Source organism: Podarcis erhardii (assembly GCF_964252035.2).
Source record: "Podarcis erhardii genome assembly, chromosome: 14".
Taxonomy (NCBI): domain Eukaryota; kingdom Metazoa; phylum Chordata; class Lepidosauria; order Squamata; family Lacertidae; genus Podarcis; species Podarcis erhardii.
The window spans coordinates 36,558,476-36,581,889 of NC_138503.1; the positions used below are offsets into that span (position 1 = coordinate 36,558,476).

Genomic DNA, 23,414 nt, shown 5'->3' on the forward strand with positions numbered 1-23,414 from the left:
TCGAGGTGGGCTGTTTGTTTTATGCTGCAGAATGGGTCAAACAAGATGTTTGGGGACCCTTGGAATTTGAGGATGCTGTAAAGGAAGGAACAGGCCCCTCTTGGGATGTGAAGGCTCTGCACTCTCTCCATGTAGGCTCAGGTTGTATCTATGTATAAATAAACCATATATCATAGACACCACAGTCTCTGCTGGGCCTCTCTGCCCAAAAGGAAATACAGACCCTGGTAAGCACGCCTGGAATCTCACACCATTTGGAGACTGGCATGTGAAGGTTGCCCATGAGGCAATGTGGTCCTCAGGCTGAAAAGAATTCTCCACCTCTGCTTTACTGGCAAGGAGGAAGTGGGAGGGGCAGGGAGGGAGGGAGGAATGGATTTAGGGCTTCTTCTTCCTTGGGGGCCCTCAGACACCAGGCAACCCAGGGTCACATGAAGGGGTTGAAGACTATTTCTGCAGCAGGGTCCCTGAAGAGTCCCTGTCTCTAGCATCCTAAGAGTCACTCAGTTAGTACAGCTTTTGAGCCACAGCACGCTCCAAAGCCTAAGCATTTAGGGACACTGAAAACACAAGGAGAACGGTGTGTATGTTCTTTTGTGTACAATGGGACCTCAGGGAAAACACAACTCAAGCAGTCCAAATAATTTGCCCACATATATGCACAGAAAAAAATAGGTCTAGCCAAAAGGAAACACATTGAGATCTGCAGTAATCATTGCAATGAATCCCTAATTACTATTATTGTATAACTGTATAATTATGAGATTCTTGCATAATCTTAGAAGGAGGCGTGGCTGTCAGGGAGTGTGGCTGAAATTGTCATGAAGCGCCCCTGCACTTCTGAATTTGCCGCAGGGTCAGGGCGATGGGCAGAATGGGCTCCTGGAGGGGGACACTCAGCCAAAGAAAATGAAGCAGGGATACTAGTTGGGAGTAGCGATGGACAGAATGGTGTTTCTCCATTACTCACTTTTCCATTATTAGGTTCAGCTTGCTATATTTCTGCAGCAATCTGCAATTTGTTTACCAAGACAAAAATCCTCACAAAAATTAGCCAGCATTTCCCTCCAATGCTTGCATGTAATTTTTCTGGCTACAATGCATTTTTGTAAGTTATTTCCCCTAATTATGCATCTTTATGCATACTCTCCCCTCATTTGCACATTTTGGGGTTGGAAAACTGCATCACAAAACTCAAAGAAGTGTGAATTCTAAAGGTTAGCTGTGCTTTGGTGTGCAAATATTTGGGAAAGTGCCACAGAAGCAGATTCACATTAAAATGCAAAGCGAATTGAATTTCTCTCCCTCCCTAGTGGAGACTAGCTGCTTTCACCACCTGCCTCCCAGAATGGGCACTTTGAAAATGGCCCTTGCCATGACAAGCAGGGACATCACACAAGGCACTTTTATAAGGTGCAGCTACAGAGTCTGGTTGAAAAAAACTGGCAACGCTGTTTTCCTGTGAAGTTCTGCCGGACATTTGTCTGCTCCCTGTTGGAGTCAGCATACTGGGCCGACTAGCTGGATCTTTCCTCTGGCCTGGTAGGCCCAGAAACAAGTGATGAGGTCAGTTAATAGGACCGTGATGTTCTCGCTTACCTGCTCAGCAGGGCATCAAAGCAAACTACTGCATTGTCTCGCTGGGCTGCAATGATCAGGCAGGTGCCCTTCAGTAACTGAGAGCACTGAAAGAGAAAAGAGAATGTGAGCCGCCTTCTACAGGCATTCAGTGAAAGCACTTTGCCAGGAGTCCAATGGGCATCTGACATCACATGCTGTGCTGGGTGGCAGTAATGCAGCCTACTCCATCCAAAAGGCACCCATTATTTACACATGGTTTTCCAGTGGGCTTCCTGTTTTCTCACTCAAACACCCAGTGGTGCACCAGAGTTACGGATGGAAGGATTGGTTCGTGCGGGTTCTCGGCATTTCTTATTTTTCCAATCTTCAATTCACTTCTCTGATTTCTGCAGCAATTTGCCGCCCCATCTCTAACCAGGAGGGGTGTTGCCTTTTGATGGATTGGCACTCGCCAGCCTCCATAAAAATCAAGGGGGAAGCAGTGCCAGAAGACCAGCCTGCTGCATGGCGAATCTGCACTTGCCACACTTCACAATGCCAGGAAACTTGTGCCACTGATGACCCCCTACAAAGATCTGTTTGGCAAGAGGGGAGGAGAGGAGATCCCAGAAAGCTTCCCTTTGGCTCAGATACAATCGTTCTGGCTGGAAGCATAACAGCTCCTCCCCTTCGGAGGACAAGACTCCACCTTAGAAGTGAAAGAGGTCTGTCGTCTCCCACTAGTAAAAGTAAAGGGACCCCTGACCATTAGGTCCAGTCGTGGCCGACTCTGGGGTTGTGGCGCTCATCTCGCTTTATTGGCCGAGGGAGCCGGCGTACAGCTTCCAGGTCATGTGGCCAGCATGACTAAGCCACTTCTGCTGAACCAGAGCAGCGCACGGAAACACCATTTACCTTCCCACCGGAGTGGTAACTATTTATCTACTTACACTTTGACGTGCTTTCGAACTGCTAGGTTGGCAGGAGCAGGGACCGAGCAACGGGAGCTCACCCCGTCACGGGGATTCGAACTGCCGACCTTCTGATTGGCAAGCCCTAGGCTCTATGGTTTAACCCACAGCGCCACCCGCATCCCCGTCTCCCAGTAGAGCTGCCCTGTTAATGCAACACTTCCTCCTGCCTCCCCAGCCTTTGGGTTTCCACCTTTGTGGTGGAGGCCCTACTGGTGTCCCCAGGTTACAAAACCAAGTCTAATTGCTCAGTGAACGATGTAATTGCTCTCCTGCACAGATGTACCTTAAAACAGCTGCTGTTGATTAAACATTCTGCTCTTAAAAATAACTTCCATGCTAAGGCTGAAGGGAACATTTGAGGCTGTATTAACTGGAGGAATGAGACACCCTCCTCCCCCCCACAAAAATATATTGTGGTCTCTTAATATTCAGCAGCCTTCAGCTAGCAATGCATTTTAGGACACTTTGTTATTAGCACTTCTTAAATACCTATAATAACTCGAGATACAGGGATTCCTGGGGAATTAATAGCATATGTTCCAAAATAAAAACAACAACAACAAAACACAGCTATCCTTCAAAATCTGTGCATTTTGCAATGCAATTCTCCAACCAGTATGTACAAAAAAAAGTTTATATTAATGAAAGAGTGCACAAAAAGGTAAACACATACAAAAATGTGTTTTTGTAAAAATCAGTCAAAACCACATACAAAACTGTTTTGGGGGAGAATGTTGCACACAAAATGCTGGTACATTTTTACAAGGATCGTTTTAAAAGATTGCAAATTGCTGTGGGAAAGTGGAGAACTCATTTGCGAGGCCCACAAGTGGGGCAGGAGCCCTCTTCCATTTCTGCTCCTTGGCAGTAACTAATATTCAGTAGTATATTTCATCTGACTTTCAAGGCTCCAGTTAACTATGGCCTGAAGAAACCAAATGGGCCCATCAGTATAATAAGCTGTAAATAAATAAGCAGTACGGCTTAGATGGAAGAGGGGAGCTTTGCGGGAGGAGCTGCAGCTCGGTGTTAGATTACATCTGAAAGGTCCCAGGTTCTAGGAAGGGGCAGACTGCATATGGTGGGGCAGAGCCCCATTTGCTCTGATGGACACTGGCTACAAGGCAGGGGTCTTCAAACCTTTCCAGCAGGGGGCCGGTCCACTGCCCCTCAGACCTTGTGGGGGGCTGGACTAAATTTTGAAAAAAAAAATAATGACTGAGGGACGTGAAAGGGCTCCGGAAAGGGGCTGCTTTAAAAGCTGGCCACTCAAGAGGGGCGGTCAGCCAACTGCGGCTCCTGTGTCTTGTGAGCGGCAGGGGCTGGCAGTGGTGGCAGCAGAGGGATGATGAGCGGTGTGCGAAAGGGCTCCAGAGAGGGGCTGGCACCAACAAAGCTCAGCCCCATTCCTCCTCTAGGCAGGGCGGGGAAAAGCCAGGAGGAGGGAGGGAAGAGGTGCTGCCACTGCCATGTGAGGGAGAGGGAGGGAGAGGGAAAGAACGTGCACACTGGTGATCCACATGGCGATTCCCAGACTGTCCGTGGGCCAGATTTAGAAGGCAATTGGGCCTGATCCGGCCCACAGGACTTAGTTTGCCAACCCATGCTATAAGGGATCTGCATCCCCATGGATTTTGCTGCTCTCCAGTTCCCACTAGCCCCAGCCAGCAAGGCCAATGGTCACAGATGATGGGAGCTGTGGTCCAACACTAATGGCAGGGTTTTGCTGTCAGTCTGTGTGGATAATACCAAAGACTGGAGCAATGATCGGACTCAGTATCAGGGTCCTTCCTATGAGTTGGCCTACCATGACTGGTGCCTCCCTGTCGGTCACACTCAGGACTGCAGAGATGAAGCTGGCCCGTGGTTCGTCCATGGTGGTGAGCCGTGCCCCCGTCACCAGGAAGCCTTGGCCAATCAGTCGCTCCAGCAGGACCAGGTAGGGCGGGGGGCTCACCTTCCACAGGGAGGTCTCTGGAAGGATCAGGCAGGTGACTTGGCAGAGCACAGAAAGCTGAGAGCACTCTGGAAGCGAAAGGAAGGGAACTATCAAATATCTAACTAATCTCTTGGTGAGCTCCAGCTGTTCAAACCCTTTCACGTACTAAATGAAGAATTTTTCTTGTCCAAATTACCATTGTATCTGAGAAAGACCGAGATATCTATCCAGCTGCATGCATATATATATACTATTCCCAAAATCAAATACTCAGTTAACTCAATTTTCAATTTGGAATGTTCCACATTTCCATTAAATGCTACATTTGCTCATATATCTGCAGAAGAGGAGATTGAACCAAATCGAAAGGACATCATCGAGCTCTTGGGTGTGCAATCTCTCCCTCTAGTGGCCAAGCCTGATTCAGAGCAGAAAAACGCACCCTGTTTACCAGCAAACAGCACCAGTTTCCCCCAAACAATCCTGTTCTGGAAAGGATCTGACAGCTGCTATGCCACTGCCATCCCATTTATTGCGTATTCTCAAGAGCTGCAAAAGAGGCAGCACTGGGGCAAAGTAGGGATCATTTATGTGAGGAACTCAAATGGGAGAGCAAAGATTTCCTTACATGTTCAGCAGAACTAAATGACGGATATGAGGCGGGTGATGGGGGGCATCCATTTCCCATGGATAAGCATTCAGGTGTGCAGCCCCCTCTGCCTGCTGCCCAATGTGAATCCAGGAACAGCTCTGCCACTCGGTTCTGCTACAACAGGGGTTCTCAAAGTAGCACCCATGGGCACCATGGTGCCATTGAGGTCTTCCCTGCCATGCACTAAGCCTCTCAGCACCCGCACACCCACTCCCTGCCACCTTGATCATGAGGGTGTTTAACTTCCTCCCTTGAAAAGTACGTAGAGCCAAAGGAGGAAGTTGAAAGAGTGAACCTCTCTCCCACTTCCTCACTATAGCTCTATGTGCTTTTCAAGGTTAATGTTTATTCTGCTGGGTATGACTTTTACAGGGACGCGGGTGGCCCTGTGGGTTAAACCACTGAGCCTAGGGCAGTGGCGTAGCGTGGGTTGTCAGCACCCGGGGCAAGGCAAGTAATTTGTGCCCCCTAACCCATGGATTTGCGCCCCCTAACCCCGCCCCCCCTGCACCCCCCACGCTACGCCACTGGCCTAGGGCTTGCCAATCAGAAGCTCAACGGTTCGAATCCCTGCGATGGGGTGAGCTCCTGTTGCTTGGTCCCTGCTCCTGCCAACCTAGCAGTTCGAAAGCACGTCAAAGTGCAAGTAGATAAATAGATACCGCTCTGGCGGGAAGGTAAATGGCGTTTCCGTGTGCTACTCTGGTTCGCCAGAAGCAGCTTAGTCATGCTGGCCACATGACCTGGAAGCTGTACGCCGGCTCCCTCGGCCAATAAAGCAAGATGAGTGCCGCAACCCCAGAGTCGGTCATGACTGGACCTAATGGTCAGGGGTCCCTTTACCCTTTTTATGACTTTTACACCAAGTGGTGTGCATTCTCTCTGTCTCTGTCTGTTTGTCTGTCTCTTCACGTTGGACTCTCTGTGGGGGCTCATGGGGGGGGGTGAGGACTCACTCAGATCCATGGACTTTCAAAGTGGGTGACCTCCATACTACATTTCTGAACTGGAAATAATTGGTGGGATGGATGGGCAGAGTGAGATAGACAGATCTAACCTGGGAGCTACAAAGTACAGAGTTGGGGGAAATGGGCACATTGCAAGATCACCCAAAAGTGACCAATTGTAAGGCCAAAATGCAAGGAGCTGCTCTGGGGAGTTTAGACATGTTTTTTAACAATCTGAATGCTGTGGTCAGGAATCCATCAAGCATCCATTTATTTTTTAGTAAAGAGGGATGGGGGGGGACCCCACACTTTTTAACGGACTCCCAACTCCTGGTACTTGATGGGCTCAGCATTCAATGAGTTAAAGGCCTAAACTACACTCCCCTCCTCCATTCTAAGCAGCAATTTTCATTCTCCAGATGTCAATACCAACTCTATGCTGCCTCTGTTATTTTGTTATTTTGTCTTGCTACCCAATTAATCAATAGCCATTTTAGGCTCATATAATGAGGAGGGAATTGTACATTTCCTTACCTAGAGTCTGTGGCTGCTCAGGGCCCAGTAAATTGAGCTGCCTTCTCACTTCCCTTTTCACAAGCCTGTGCTGTTTGTCGATCTCAAGGCAGGCTGTGGGGTCAGACGCAACAGTGCAAATCTGCAGGGGAGATGGGAGAGAGAGAGAGCAATGCACATCACATGAGCCACCATTGCCGAGAGACAGATACCGGTAAACGCTGGTAGAAGGAGTCAAAACAGCTTGCCCACAACTCTGCTAGAAATCCATGCATTATCTGCCGGCCTGCAAAAGCCACAGGAGTGATGAGAGGGTTCTTTGTCCCTGATTTCCTTGGGGTTTGATCCTGCACTGCCTGGCAAAGCACCTGCCCAGCACTCCATAAAGTTCACCTGTCAATATATATTGGGATTCCATATTCTTTGCTACTGCAGTACATAATAAAAAGTTGATTTCACTCTTAATGCCAACCTTGCACTGTTTGCCTTTTTAAGGCTACACGAGCACACACTGAATAACATGCATCTATTTATCACATTTTTGAGAGACAACGGGGGGGGGGGGAGATGTTGGGGGACAGCAAAACGAATCCAAGTGTTGAAAGGAAGAACTATGTGAACCAATACAAATGCAGGAAAATAGGCACTCATGACAGTCAACCCAAAAGGCACCCAGACATCAACCCTGGCCAATGGCCATGCTTCTGGGACTAACTTTGTTTTTTATTATTATTATTATTATTATTATTATTATTATTATTATTATTATTCCAAGTAAAGATACAGATCAAAGCACTAGAGAAGCCTGAAAAACTGTTTGATCAGGGACAGTGGAGGGAGAGAATAATGACTGTGTAAACCACGGGCAATGATTTTACACCATACCTCCTGGTGTCTGAGCAGTTGTCTTGGTACACAACCTAAATTTCATACTCCATTATCTGTGCATGTGCATGCTATGAAATCTTTGGGCTTTCAGCAAAGAAAGAAGGAATCTACATGGCACATACTTGGCCAGTGAATTTCATTAACGGTGTAGATTCCTGGGTCTTTGGCCCATTGCTGAAAGCCTCTAAGGGAGGTTCACACAAACACCCTCTTGCGTTGAAAGATGTGGAACAGACACAAGTGGGTTGTGGGTTCGTGCTGCCTGGCCGTGCCCTCACCATGCCTGCATTCCTGGGCATTTTGGCTGCCATGTGTCTAGAGCTGTAAACGCGTAAGAGCTTCTCCACATCCTGGGGGTTCCTGGGCCAGTCAGGGTCCCGCCATCATGCCTGGAAGGGTATAGAGCTGCTTCAGGCTAAGGAAGACCATTGGTCCATCGAGCACAGTGTCATCTGCACTGAATGGCAGTGGGTCTCTAGGATTCCAGACAGGATTCATTCCCACCCCTACCTAGAAATCCCAAACCTACATGAAATGCAGGCACTCTGCCGCTGAGCTATGGCCCTCACTTTTGTGCGTACATCTACAAACACAGAGGGTCGCTTCACGCGGTTGCTGCATGCCACCCAGAATGCACCTCAACGTCGGGGGCAGAGCAGGCAGGTTGGCACAGCCCTACAACACACACACAAACATCCACACTCTTTCAGTGCCCAATAAGGTTTGTCTGAAAACTCCCTGCCTGCAGAATCCGTGAGAGTAACTCAGGCTTTGCCAACCTAGTGTAAACCAGATATTGTGGAGAACACCAGGTTGGCAAAGGTTGGGGGGAGGGGAAGAGAGTTAAAAGTTGTCAAGAACAACATTGGAATCAAGGTCACTTCCAAACAAGGCAGCATCACACCCTGTGAACAGGATACCTTGCAGTTTGGTAGAGGGCAGCAATGGAGAGGGAAACTCTGTAGGTCAAGGATTTCAGCACCCGTTTACAAACTAAGCCAAGGTCCTAGTCCTTAAGCCTCAAAAGGACATGGGCAATATATTTTGCTGCAATGTCAGAAGCCGAGTGCTGCCGGATCCGTTGAGATCTCTCCTTCCCAATAATCAGGACTGAGAAGCAGCAAACATCTCTGTGGCCCCTACAATTTCCTCGACTGATCCAGATAACCCACCCTCTGCTTCCATTGGCACAGAATTTCATGTTGTGGTTTTCAAAAAATCCACGAGGGAAACACAGCCATTTGGGGTGTAGGGTGCTGGGACTTTGAGCCACCCACGGCCACTCTGTCAAAGGGTCCTTGAGAAAAAGCTAGATGCCGACCTGTCTTGGCTGGGGAGGGCGGGGTATAAATAAAAATTTATTATTATTATTAAAGGTTGGAGCGGATGGTAACCTTTGGTTAGCTGTGTTTGGAAGGTGTGTTTGGATGAGGCCATGGGAATGGAAAAGATAACAGATGCAAAAGGAGGTAAAAGAGAGAAATCAGATAGGCGAGAGCTCCAGCTATCGAGGATGAACATCAGGAATGAGGAGGGTCCTACCTCCTTTCCCTCCAGAGACGGGGGCCCAGCCCCACACAGCCCTTCTGGAAAGAACAGCTCCACATCCCGCACAGCAACCCAATACGATGTGGAGCCTAAGAGAGATAAATACAAAGAGATGATTCTATCAGCCCATGAATTAAACATTGTCTCTGTTCCTGCTCCTCTCTCGGGATGATTGATGGCACACAGATTCCTGGAGAAATTGCTTTAAAGGGCAGCTGTTATACACTGTAACAGCAAACATTTAAACCTATTACGCCGAGAACAGTTTCATTGTCTCCTTGCTATTTTGACTTCACTCTATTGTGACTCGGCTTGTTCTCCACACCAACACAATGTCACCATTTTCTTCCTCTTTGCAGCCAAGAAATAAAGTGTTGGAAAACTCAGAGCAGGGCATCGAGCGAAGCTGCTGCAGATACCTGGCAGGGGGCTGCCTGCTGAATGCGGCAGAGTTATCAGGAAGTGAAATCATTTTGGCGCCTCGGTCCAACATAATAACACTATCTTTAGTTCTTTTTCTCCATGTGTAAATAGGAAGGCCCGGATATATATATTTTTTCATGCCAGTAACAGTGGAATGAAACTCAGTAGGGATAAGGCAAACAACACCCTCTTTATATCTCCCCAGGGTCTGAAGGCTTCCCTACACATTCAGGGAAAGTATACACGTGCTGGCACTTTGAAATGCAGGTGGGAAGATGGCTTACTTGAGGACTGTTCCACATGGGAATTTCCCTACCTGCAGAAAGCTAGTGTGTCAGGGAGAAAGCTAGTCTAATTTTCTCCCTGGTATACTAGCTTTCTATGTGCAGGGATAGTATAATCACCATCGTTATAATGGTGAAGGGCCATGGCTTACAGGGAGACCTCCTTGGAGGTAAGGTAAGCTATAAATATAACAACTAACTACAGCAACACTCTTCCTTTTGGAGCTCAAGGTGGTGGCGTACATTGCTTCCTCCAGTTTATCTACCGAAACAGCCCTGTGAGGCTAGTTAGGTTGAGAGACAGTGACTGAGTCGAGGTCAACCTGTGTGCTCCATGGCTAGAGAGGAATTTGAACCCTGGTCCCCAAGGTCCTAACTAGGCACCCTCGCTGCTATACCATACTGCCTCTCTCCAACATCTTCTTTGTGAACATGGAGACTGAGCAGGAAAAGCCACCCTTTAATCTGACCCACTTCCACGGCTGACAATGCACAAGCTTCTGTCTCTGAAGAGCACAGCTCTAGGCAGAAATGGTGTGCCTGAATGAAAGCTCTGTGGAGCTGAAAATGGGAGCTGTCACCCTTAGTAGCAGGACTCTGCAGAGGCCGTGTGTCCCTTAGCAACAGATCTGGGTGAGGAGGAGCCTTGCCATCTCTGCCCGGAGAATTGTTCCACAGAAATAGGCTTCCACCTTGCTTTTTGGGAGGAGGGGATGCTGTTTACCAAAGGGAGACGATTCTAAGCTGTGCCTGTAATATGAGACCATGTCACTCTGATACCCACCATGTCAGGAGCCATGTTGGACAGCACTTGCTTCTAAACCCTATGCATACTTACTCTGGAATAAGCCCCAATGAATTCAATGAGACTTACTTTGGAGTAGGGATGTCAGAGAATTCCCACCAAAACGAGAGCAGAAATTGCCAAAGTTTGTTTAAGTATCCCACGTCTGGAGCAGAAATGAATCTAGTGAATACGGTGGGTATTTGCTGTTTGTTTTAGTCCACAAATGACACACAGTTGATTATCTGTTCCCATTTGAATTACATTTCCTTTGCGCTTAAAATATAAGTGTGTGAAATAACATAATGATAACACAATTAATTGTATAAAATTCTGCCACGGCAGACAGTGAGACAAATTATGTGTTTTTTGTCAGAAGCTGAACTGCAGCAGAAGGGAAACAGCACTGCATGTTATAAACACAGGTTGGAACAGAAACCAATTCCTTCTTACATCTAAATAGCTAGAATCTTTCCACCAAAACCACTTATTTGAAATGGGAACCTTCTGAGCAATCCTAAACAGACAGGCTCACCATAAAACCCATTATGGATTAAGCTGTGGCCGTACTGAGCTCTCCAAAAGAACTGATTAGCTGCTTGAGCCTCCTTGGGGTCTTCAGGGCCTAGCAAGTCCAGGAGCTTCTTCACTGCATTTTGTCGCTGAAGGCAGAGGACCAAGGAGGAACCTGAAGTTAGGTAGTTGGAGTGAGCCTCCAAGGCAGCAGGGTCCTGGGCAGAAAAGAAAAGAGAGGCTTATCGAAGTTTTGCATCCTGGACAGAAATAGGGACCGCTAAGCTAAGCAAACAGGCAATAGCTAGCTAAAGCCTAGCACATAGTTTCATGGCAGCGAATGACAGGAAAAAAAGGAGGTTTAGAAAAAGGAGAATATTTTATACCCAGTTAGACATAAGGAGGGGGGCTGTTGAGTCAATCAAGTCATGGGGTAGGCAAATCTGTCAATTTCAGTATCTCTCACATCTTCCTTTTTCCAATCTCAGATTCAGTTCTTTGCAATTTCCACATCTGTTTGCATTTTTTTTTTTTGAAAAAAACAATAAGGCTTCTCATGAAACTTCTTCAGAATTTTGTGCAAATTTCTCCCATTATCTGTGTATGCAACTTTACTGATAACAGCAGGATGCAAACTCTGTTTCCATACTGGCATGTTCTCCTCAGCTTGCATTGTCTCAGGGCTGCTGACCCACACAGCAACCTGGCCACAACATGCAAAGCAGGCAGATTTAATAAGGTATGCCCTTTCTTTCTGGTGCCGCATCTTCCATGCGCAGCCAGCCAATGGCAAGTCCCACAAGCCAGTGTCATACTCTGCCTGCCAAGAAGCTTGAACCAATGTGCTTTGGCAATTTCCTGCTTTGTCAAGAGCTAACAAGGGAGCTGCCTCTACATCCCAGAGTCAGTTCCCAACCGGTCAGTCTACCTGCTCAGCTGCAATGAGCACAGGGCAGACAAAATAGAGTTGTCCTTCACACAGTGCATAGTTAAATGATGGAATTTACTTCCACAAAAGGCAGTGATGGCTACAGGCTACAGGTTCTGTCTCTGGCACCTTCAGTGGGAAAAAGCCCAGGTAGCAGGTGAATCTGTAATGAACCACCAGGGATGCCGGGGAGAGCTGTGAAGGTAAAAGGAGTGGCTCTCTCCAACAGGAAGAGGCTCTATTCAGATAGGGATTCTGGCCACCTCCACACCATCCACTCTTATATCACAGTCATAGCTTCCCTCCAAAAAACCCTGGGAATTGTAGTTAAGGGTGCTGAGACTTGTTAGAAGACTTCTCACAGTTACGATTCCCTACACACTTAGCAAACTATTTATTTGGGATAAGCTATGACTGTTGAAGTGGTGTAAGAGTACTTTAAATGTATGATGTAACCTCTGCTTAGGCAACAATAAGCCTTCCACACCCCTGGCTTGTTCTGACTCTTGGCTTGACCAGGATTGAACAGTGCTATCATGTCAATGACAGCTGATGTCCCCCAATTCTGAGATCTAGACAAGCCACACCCCCTGGCTCTGCTCAACTTTCTGTATCCCTTGACTCTGCCCATAGGCATTTCTTCCCCTGTGATGAAACCAATGCTCAACACTCATTTCTGACCCACCAGTGTCCCCAGCTCTTAGCATGTCAGCCCCACTGGAAAGCAGTGCTTTTCCTCTATAGAATATGAATCGTAAGATTTCAATCAGTTTGAGAAACTCAAATGCTTCATAAATGATTCAGCATCAGCATCATACATTCTTGTAAAACTAGATCTCTAATTTAGTGGTTTGGGACTTACAGAGAGCTGTACATAAAGATTAAAGATACATACAGATTAAAGACTCCCTAAGAAGATGCAAGAGCCTTGGCTTGAGTGGGGGAGATACTCCAATGTGAACGATGCCATAAAGTCTTTACATACATAAATGTTTTAGGTGGTGTGACGATATCGAAAGAGAAACTGAGGAAGAGATGTTGCAATTCTTGGGAGGCTGAACGAATTTGAGGGCCACAGCTTATTGCATTCCATTCCATTAAGATATGTATACCCCAACCTTCTCTCATTGCCTAGGAAAATACAAAGGTGCCTTATGCTGAGTCAGATGCTCTACCGCTGAGCCGTGGCCCTTTCCCCAAAACATAGGAAGCTGCCTTCTATCGAGTCATACTATTGACACACCTAGTTCAATACTGTCTGCACTGACTGGCAGTGGCTCTCCAGGATTTCAGAAAGGGGACGATCTCAGCCCTACGTTGAAATGGGAGGGATTGAACCTGGGACCTTCTGAATAATCTACAACCACAGCCTTTCCCCATTGGAAAGTTTCGTTCTCAACCGAGGGAACCTACGAAGCTGTTTTATACTGAATCAGACTGTTGGTCTCTCTAGCTCAACAGGGTCTGCACTGCCTGGCAGACTCTCCCAGTTCTACCTGGGGAGGCTGGTGATTCAACCTCGATTTTTCAGCTTGCAAGGCAGGTGCTTTACCACTGGGATACAGCCCTTCACTGTATTGAGTCAGACCATTGGCCTGTTTGGATCATTATTGTTTGCCCTGATGGGCAGTAGGTCTCTAGGGTTTCAGGCAGGGGACATTCCCAGCCCTAGCTGGAGATGCTAGGGATCAAAGCAGATACTCTACCACTGAGCTATATGAAGAATATAAAAGATCTCTGTCGGATGACTGTGATAACCTGCTTCCTCATGATTCATAGCTGATTGCTGATGATAAAGAAAACCGAACCATTTTAAAAATTCTACTTATTGATAGCTTGCATGAGTCACTTTTTCACCATATGTTACATAAGTGCTCAAAGTGGCCTAACAGTAAACCTGAAAATAATCTTTGTATTAGAACATGAGGTCTCCAACCAGATGTCTGTGGGAAGCCCTAGGTGCAGCAGCTCTCGAGTGAGGCATACTGCCTTCAAGAGTGGAGGTAGCACATTTAGCCATTGTGGCTGATGGTCATTGGTTAGATTTATCCTCCTTGAATTTGTTAAATATCCTCTCTTTTTTTTGTTTTTTTTTATTAAGGATTTTCTTGTTTTACAGAAGTGTAGTGCCTCGTATTTTTTTTTTTTTCCTTCTTCATCCTCTTTTAAAGCCATCAAGTTGATGTCCTCCACTGCCTCTTGTGGGGGCAAGTTCCATAGTTTAAATATGCATTATGTGAAGTACTTAATTTTGTCTCTCCGAAATCTTCTAATATTTAGTTTCCTTGGATGTCCCTGAATTCTAGTGTTAAGAGAGGAGAAAGGCTTTTCTCTTCCCATTTTCTCCACGCCTTGCATAATTAATACACCTCTATTATGTCCCCTCTTACTCACCTTATAGTATAATTTTGAAATTATATTTAAGAATCCTAGGCACCAGCATGATTATATATATATATTTTAGCATCCAGTTCTACCATAAACTTTTTAAAAAGTTACTAGATATCAGCAATGGGTAGTATCTCATGTTAGTCTTACTCAGAGTAGACTCATTGAAGTTAAGGGGCTTTGTCCATTAATTTCAGTGGTTCTGCTCTGAGTAGGATTTAGTTGGAAACAACCTGTTGTATTTTTGGAGTAAGGTGCCTTACTGATATTTTATCCATGTTATTTCTTTCCCAGGTTAATTCAGGAAAATACAACATATTAAGAGGCAGAAGGGAGAAAGAGCTGTTATGTATGAAGAAATAAAATAGGATCTGAAGAAGGGTAAGGCAGCTCCATACACTTATGATATAGGCCTTTGCAACACAAATCAACATTTTATAAAGCTGTGACTCAGATGTATAAGAACTTTAGGGTGACTTTTCAAAATTAAGCATGGCTATTGATCTGCAAGGAGAAGTATTTCAATGGTTAATATGATTAGAAAGCCACAGCAATGCATTAGATTATGCACCAGGTGTCCAAAGGCCAGAAGGAGTGACTCAGAATGTCTATATTGATGATGAAGATAGAAAAAGAATAATGATCGGCTCAGATTGCTGCAGATCACAAGACAAATGACTGCAAATGAAACTCAGCGTCAGTGTGTGGTGTTGACTGGGCTCCTTCTGAGGCCCATGGGCTGGTGGGGGGGGGGTGCGCCCTAACATGAGGCACCAGAGAGATCCTGTTTCTGCTCCGCACAAACATCTAAACATTCCCTTGGATCATGAAAATCTCAAGCAAGTGCAGCTGCAGTGGGACAGCTGGCAGCCCCTCCTACTGGGAACTGGGAGATTGTGTTACCCCACTGGGACAGTCTTCAACATCTCAGTGGGAGTGCTATCCAGTGGCTATTAGAAAAAGCAGTTTAAAGGAGATGGTTCACTGTTTAAAGGGGGTCAACTGAGAACATCTTGCCTGAAAGACCCCAAGAACCTGGGGCCAACTCTGGGAACTCTGGCAATCTTAGTGCAGTCCTACTCTCAGGAAGAAAAGCTGTGTTGCTTTCAAGGAGAGAGCAAGTGAGCAGAACACACTAACCAAGTAGTCATCCCAATTTGCGACTTCCGGGTTGGCGCCATCGTCGAATGGCGGACTCCCTCCGAGCTCCGGAGGGAGCCTGCTCGGCAGGGGCTGGGTCCTACCGCACCGGCGACGCGGGGACCCTCAAAAACCATGGGCGCTGAAACCCATGGGCATGGTGACTCGGCGGGCACCGTTTGCGCCCCCCGACCCACGAAGGAGCCTTTTTAAAGGCTGCGGAGCGGGTGACGGGGTGGTGGTGGTGCTGTGAGTCCTCCGCTTCCCCTGCCGAGCGAAGCCGCATGCCATTCGACGGAGAGCGCTGGCTTCTTCCATTGAAAATTTGGACTTAAAAGAATAACCCGTGAGTAATTGGAACTTGGATTAAAAAGGGGGAAAAAAGTTTTTTAAAATTCGGAGCGAGCGGGGGAGGTGCAAAAAGGAAGTCAGCCTCCCCCCTGTTGTAGAGGAGTTAAAGCAAAGGATTTGACAACTAAGATCGAGTGCAACCTTATTTTGATAAAGTTATTAATTTTGCGATGGAAAATTATAATACTGGGCTGGAGGAGAAAAGTGGAATGTGAATTAAAATGCAACCCCCCCCCCCCAGAAAACCCCGGGAGCGAGCTGTGAGAGCGCCGGGAGAGGAGAAATAGAGCTGTCAAAGGAGCTGTCAAAGCGGAAGAACAAAAAGAGAACTTTGTTATGAGGACTTTGCTGGTTACATTTGTTACAAATTGGACATAAATTGTTTAAAACAAGGAATAATAAGTTACTCTGACTGTTGGGTGTGATCGGGAAGGAAACTGAGTTACTATAATCCCTCTAGAGGAGCTGTGGGACACTACAAGTATTGCTGGCATGGAATTTGAATAGGACTTTTTATCTCCTGGGAAACTGCAGAAATGGAACACTATTTTGTCTACAGAGGTCTATACACTAAAGGAGACAATAGATTTATCTATTGAAGAATGGAAGGGACTTGACGTAATGTTTCGTTCCTGAATAACAAAGCCTCTGCAGAGGAATTAGAAGCTTTTGGAATTAGAACATTTGTGCAGGAGAGCAGGGGGGAAAAAAAAGGAGGAAAGAGATCAACAAGAACAACAAGAATAACAAGAACTGGACAAAGTTGGAAGTGGGAACATTTGGGACATCCAGATCTGAAAGGTCTAAAGAAATAAAATTGGAGTTTTTACTCTTAAATACAAAGATCTGGATGGGAAAAATGGATCTTTTTGAGACAGACTCCTTCCAAGATTGGACATTCGAAACTAAAGATGACCAAAAGACGGCAAAGACTATTAAAAAGACGGCAAAGTGGACTGGTGAAAGACTATGGCTTAGATGTGGGAGCTCCAGGATGACAGTAGACATTGATGGACATTGGGAACGCAACCGGGAAAGGGGGGAGGGAAATTTGGAATCCAAAGGGTGTTAAATTAATTTTTTTTTTCTTTTTTCTATTTTTTTTTATTCTAATCTGTATTGCATATTAAAGAGGGGAACTCGTGGAAGGGAACAGGTCGATTTTAGGGGATGGGAAAATATTTTTAAATTGGGACAATGATAATAATTTTAAAACTTGGGGTAAGAATTTGTTGAACTTATTTGAAAGAATTGGATTACAAGAGGGGGAGGGGAGGGGAAGTCCTGGAAAGATGCCAATGAAAATAGGGTTTTAAATTTGGATGTTTTTCTTTTTTTGTTATATTTGAAAATCTTTAATAAATATTATTTTTTAAAAAATAAAAAAAAGTGATCCCAATTTGCATGCACAGGGAGGCTGTACAAAATCAGCTGTTTGCTGAGTGTTCGTTCTGATTTACTTGTATGGAGGTTACATAGCACCACATCAAATAATTGTCATTCTGCAGTTTCCATACATTTCCTCCTCCTTTTCTTACTGCAAAAAGTCTGGACTTTTTGGGAAGCGAATCTGTTCCTCATGGAGACTGAGCTCGCTTTAATTGCACGACCTGAATTTGCTGCCTTTGAGCTCAAAACACATCCCAAAAACAGCAGCGGTCTGGAAGCGCCCAAAGAAAATTGGAAGAAGAAGAAAGCAGACAATCAAACACAAAAGGAAAGTGGAGGCAAAGAGAGAGAGAAGGAAAAATGCAATAATAATAAAATGAAAAGTAAGTTCCATGCTGTAGGTTGATATTAAAAGCTAGGTCTGAGGCCTGAAAAGACTAGCATTGTAAATGACATACAGAACTCTCAGTTATGCCCAGTTCATCTACTTCTCGTGTTCTGTAGTCTCTCTACTCTTGACATATTCATGGAGGAGAAGGCTAGCCATGGCTACTAACCTGATGGTTGATGCCTCTGAATGCCAGTTGCTAGAAATTGCAGGAGGGGAGAACATGATTGCAGTCAGGTCCCGCTTATAGCTTCCCATGGGCACCTGGTTGGACTAGATGGGCCAGCCCAGCACCCTTTTCTCACAGTGCCCAGTCAGATGTATTGCTCTTACGTTGATGCCCTTTGGTCTTTCATTCCAACAAACCTGCTTAGCTTCAGATGAGAGGAGTGCCTTGACATCTTTTGGGGTGAGGTCTATGTGTTTCATTCCAACCAGGCTGAATTTCTCTAGATCCAGTTTCCGGAGGATCCTTGCTAGGTTACGGGTCCACGTGCCTGGTTTGAGCAGCAGCACAGTGCAGAGGATTTGGGCTCCTGTATAAAAGATCAACAAAAGGAGGATGTAAAGGTATTGCATTATGGAGCATTGTACCAGCAGAACAATGGCCTAGCTCTCCCAGGGGCGGGGGAGAGGCAGTAAACCAGTGTGTTGATTCTAAAAAGTTGTGTGCTGTCTGCAGGTGGCAGCAGGTCACAGAATGGAAACAGTGTAGAAAACTTTGCCCCCACCACACCACGTGCCTCTCCAAAGATTACCCCTAGGGAATGCAGACTCCAACAGGCATGGGGGGGGGTGTTTCCTTGTCCCTGATTTAGTTCTTTCCAAATCTGGCTCTTCACACTGATTCACAACCTTGATTTTTTAAAAAAATAAAACCTGCTATGTTTTTTGGGGGAAGCCTTTACAGTCTTTCTAGCAAATGTGAGTCATATGCCTCGATAGACGTGGAATTTAATATTTCACGATTGCCTTCAAAAACTTATATATTTTTTAGATTTCTTGTAGGCAGCATATGATCTAGTCATAACATTCATTTAGACTAGTGAGAATACTCTGTGCTGGAAAATGATGTCATTTGTCAGTGTCTCTTCTAAACTTGCTTCTCGAGGTTTGTAACTTCCTTCCCTTGAGTGTCTTGGATTGCTTTTAGCAATCTTCTCCATTCTTTACAAGATTTATTTAGAGCCAAAGTAGCAGTTTGCCAGCACACTTTGCCAGCTCACAAGGGGGCTTTTCCGAAGGAGTTTTCACGAAAGCTCCCACCCTCGTTTTCATCACGTTTTGCCACCTGTCCATAGTTTGGCAACAGAGATCATTAAGCTCTGCTTGGCTTTTGATCAATGCAGAGTGAGGAAAGCATGCCCTCACTCTGCATTGGCCTCATGATTACGCAACACAGCCAGTGTGATGAGGATGTCAAAAGTAAAATCACAAAGAGAGCAATGCTTTTTCCTCTCACTGTGGCATCTCATGGGTAAAAACCCCAGGTTTTCAAAAAGGCAGCAGCAGAAGTGTGATCACTGCTATGGTTAAGTGGTCAAACACTTTGCTCTTGTTTACAATTCTGCAGCAAATCACAGCTTGCAAAAAGAACAGCGATTTATTTATTTTTTGCAAGGTGGAGGGATTGCTCATTCCTAGTAGACTATTTTTAAAAGCTTTTCTCTAAGTTTCTTTGCTCAATGTTACGCTATATTATTCTATAGGAACTGAAACTCTGCTCCCTAATACGAATGCATGAAAGCAGATGGGCATTTGCAACAGAAATGGGATGTATAACTGTTCCCTCTGCCAGCCATTTCTTTCCTGCAACCCCTTACCCAGACTGTTTTTCCTTCAGCCAAGCTTCCTACCAGTCCCAGAGCCCAGCTGGAGGAAACTGGGCAAGGAGCAGCCTCCTGCTGCTTCTCTGAAAATCACCCATGGTCAATTTCTGTATTGTATTTGAAACTGTTTTTATAGATGTAATTGTTTTAACTCTTCTCCCAGATGCAATTGTTTTAGACACATTTTTATGATACTGTGTAATCGCTTCCAGCTGCTTTGCAGGAATAGAGTCATAAATGAAACAATATAACATAGCATAATAAACTAATCTTAGGTTGCAAACACAGGGTTGGAAATCCTGAATTTGCTGCATCGTGACTAATTCTGGCTGGAGACAAATCTCCAGTTCTGTCTTTTTATCGATTAACATATTGACTAGCATTTTAGGGCTTAAAAACAAAAACCCCACAATGATCAATGATTTATCTTTATTGATCAATAGGCTGTCCCATATAAGAAACCCATTTTTAATTCTGAGACATGCAGTAGCGGCTGGTGCCCATTTGGGCTGGTGGGACAGTAGGCCAGGAGCCCAACTGTAGGGGGAAGCAGAGTCACTGACAGGCAGAATCCCTACCCTCCAACATCTATCCAATGAAAATAGGGACATCCCATTCCATAATGCTAATTTTACTATTTATACCCCACACATCTTACTGGGTTGCACCAGCCACTCTGGGCAGCTTCCAACATATTAAAAAAATTACAAAACATTAAACATTACTAAAACCTCCCTATACAGGATTGCCTTCAGACAGCTTGGGAGTCAAATAATTCCATACACTCCAACATTCCTCCAATGAAAATAGGGGCATCCAATGGAAAAGTGGGACATTCTGGGAGCAAATCAGAAACCAGGACAGCTTCTCTAAATCAGGGACGTTCCTGGAAAATAGGACACTTGGAGGGTCTGATAATCAACTCCTCCTCCTCTGTTGAATTTTATGAGGAGGGCATTAATGCCAGGGCCAGGGCCAGGGCTGGCTGCAAGTAAGAAGGCAGGCAGATGGTGGCTGGCTCAGGGCAGACTGAGGTTGGTGAGAAAGTGCCCTGTTTACCCAAGCACTGGAAACATGTGCTTGGCTGAAAATAAGCAGAGCAGCCAAAGAAGTAAATTCCAGGATGGCAAGCTTGGTGTATATTCTCTTCTCCAAAGAAGTAAATTCAGGCAAAGGAAGACATTCCAAGACAGCATGCAAGGTGCCTCTCCTCTGGCCTTATTTAAGTCCACTTAAGTTCCGTGTTTTTAATGATGGAGCCCTCTTTGCGCAGAATTTGACAGATCCAACTTTCCCCAAGAAAGCAGCAGGGCCTGCTTAGCCTTGGCATCCTTACCAACTTGCATGGAGCGGAAGAGCAATTCTGCATGGCTTGTGTGAGTCTCTCCTGCTGCGTAAGAAAGGTGAAAGGACTTTAGTGCACAACAGCAACAACAGAAAGGGTTCTCGTCATGGAGTTGTACAGTGGCAGACATTGCCGACAGAGCTGAGGTGAATCTCTGTTCAGAACTTTTTTGGGGCTTGAAAGTGGGGATTCCAGGGATGAGAAAAGGGTTTCATAAAACTGCCTCCTGCCTGACCACCTTGTTTCCGGGGGGGGGGGCAAGGGGGGAAGTCAGCGATCTTGGAACCCATGACTTCCTGGTAGCAACTTCCAAAAATAAATTTATGTGATGTGTTGAAGAAGTGGATGCAAGGTCAAGTCTTACCTTCAGACTGGGGGTGCTGTGGAGGAGGTGGCAAGTACTTCAGGGCAGGTCGACGTTTGGGATCTGGAAAAGGAAGCAGATGGGCATTTTGTGAGGAAGAAGAAAAAGACAAAACATCCACAGTGGCTTTTTGGCAAAGAGAAGAGTAGCCAAAGGCCTATCCAAACAACAAATGCAAAGACCTCTGAGAGATGCTTGTTCTTCGAAAGAAAGGCCTCCTGCAGGACGGCAAAATAGAATTTGGTACAGTGGTTACAAGTGCCAACTGGAACAGAGGGGACGTAAAGCAGGAGGCCACCAGCAGGTGGAGCCAACTTTACTTTTGCCCCTATCCTTCTCCCTGCCAGGAAGCCTGTGGGAAAAGACTCTTGGTTTATCAAATGCTTAGAAAAATTTAGGCAATGCAAGGTCACCGTCTCAAATGGCAGGTTAAAAATGGAGTGGTGTAAGAGCAGAATGTCTTGCATTAATTAGCAGAAAGGGTACCATTGGGTTTTTCTGACACCAAAGAAGCTTCAGTCAAGCCATGGTCCAGATCAGCTCCATTGGTGAAGGGAAAGAATGAAAATACTCTACCCACCGCCTACAAAATCCTTCTCAGTGAAGAAGAGCGCTGCCTGCCTGAAGGCCGTCTCTGGGGTTGATGACATCATTCTTGGAAGAGAGCCGGATCCAGAGCTCACTTTGCTGTTGTGCGGAGTTAGTGTTTTCAGGATTTCGGCAAGGACCACAAAGGCACCAATCCTCCGCAGCACACAGACAAGGGCAGGGCTGCTCATAAGCGCATCAATACTTGTTTGCCAGTGTTTGTCTCCCACTTCGAAGGGTGTGGTTTCCTTAGCCTGCATCCGAGTGAGGTGAGGCAACCACTTCAGAGTGAGAAGCTCAAATGGCAGGTTCAAGTCTTCCAACGCTGCCGAGAGAGACATGGCCAGCAGGAATTACTGTTTTGCCCCCTTGCGGAATAGTCCCTCCCCTGGTATCCAATCACAGTATGACTTTCCAATCTTAACTTCAGTTCTCAACCTTTGCACATCAGTTTGCATTTTTTTTTTTTTTTAAATGTGCTCGTGAAACTTCATCAGGATTTCTGGGCAAATTTCTCCTAAACTTCGCATGTGTATGCAGTTTTGCCAAATACACACATTTTTGCAAAGCAATTTCCCTAAATAGAATGCATTTTCATGTCAGTTTCACCAACTTTTATGCAATATTAGGGTGGGGAAATATATCCATTTCAGTGACTCCACATTTTTTGCTAATTATTATTATTTAATTCCTCATGAAAATTCACCAGCACTGTATTGTGAATTTCTCTAATGCAGACCTTTTCCCCATGCAATTTGGCCAAATATACACCTTTGCAAAGCAATTTCCCCCAAATACAGTGCATTTTTGGGCACATTACTTGGCCGGAGAACTACATTGCAAAATTCAAAGAAGTGTGACTTCTAAAGAAGGGCTGTGTTTTGGTTCACATATTGTTTTTGGAAAGTGCAAATTAGATAGGTTCACCTTTAAAATAAACTGATTGGAATTTCTGCCCTGTTCCTAATCTCAGTGCATATAGGGTTTCTGGATCAAGGCTATGTTCTCTGTCACACAGGCTCTAAGCTGGGAATGACCTGGAGTCTGAGCAGGCTGCTTCCTGTAGCCTAGTGCAAGGATTTGGTGAAGGACGCTGCCTGCGCTTTTCATGGCTTCCTTTCCAGTGAAGGTCAACAGGACCACTTGTTCCATTTCGGGCTCAGAGGCATACATCCGACTGTGCAAAACCTCCAGGGGAATGTTCAAGGGATCTGGCACAACACTAAAATTGCCACCTGCAAAAGAAAAGTGGGGGGAGGAGGAAACTTTTTTTTACTGCAGAGGAAACCTACAGTTCCATTGATGCACGACAAGCGGGGGGGAACCTTTGGCCCTCCAGATGTTGCTGCACTACAACTCCCATCATCCCTGGCCATGCTTTCTACACCTGCTGTAGAAAGAAGTCGCTGTAGAAATACGCTTCAGTTTCCTTTTGGAAGTCTGCTCCAGGCGCTCCCATCTTTGAAGGTTAGGCTATCCCAGCCAGGGGGCATAGCTAGCTGCTCTGGCACCTGGAGCAGTGGGGGCGGGGCGAGCCGCCCACGGGGGCACCGCAGCAATCCGCACATGGGGGCGCCATGGCGAGCTGCCCATGGAGTCCACTTGGCAGACACAAGCCCCACGCGGCCATTTCGGGCAGCGCAGGGCCCCAAGCCACCGCGTCACTTCCAGGAGAGACA

The 23,414-nt window shown here is 45.9% G+C and overlaps 1 protein-coding gene across 4 annotated transcripts in view; it reads right to left on the reverse strand.

Moving 5' to 3' along the window:
• Positions 1-23,414, reverse strand: part of DNAAF8 (dynein axonemal assembly factor 8) — a 92,065-nt gene that overhangs the window by 12,143 nt on the left and 56,508 nt on the right. For 3 of the 4 annotated variants that reach the window (XM_081839508.1, XM_081839507.1, XM_081839505.1), the window contains 10 exons: positions 22,773-22,970; positions 21,728-22,060; positions 21,148-21,210; positions 20,775-20,828; positions 17,976-18,145; positions 11,048-11,243; positions 9,016-9,110; positions 6,607-6,727; positions 4,342-4,559; positions 1,600-1,685 (listed from right to left, as the gene is read on the reverse strand). In XM_081839508.1, the coding sequence (XP_081695634.1) occupies positions 1,600-1,685; positions 4,342-4,559; positions 6,607-6,727; positions 9,016-9,110; positions 11,048-11,243; positions 17,976-18,145; positions 20,775-20,828; positions 21,148-21,210; positions 21,728-22,060; positions 22,773-22,970 (1,534 nt within the window). The remainder of the gene's footprint in view (positions 1-1,599; positions 1,686-4,341; positions 4,560-6,606; positions 6,728-9,015; positions 9,111-11,047; positions 11,244-17,975; positions 18,146-20,774; positions 20,829-21,147; positions 21,211-21,727; positions 22,061-22,772; positions 22,971-23,414) is intronic. The other variant, XM_081839506.1, reaches the window with a different exon arrangement.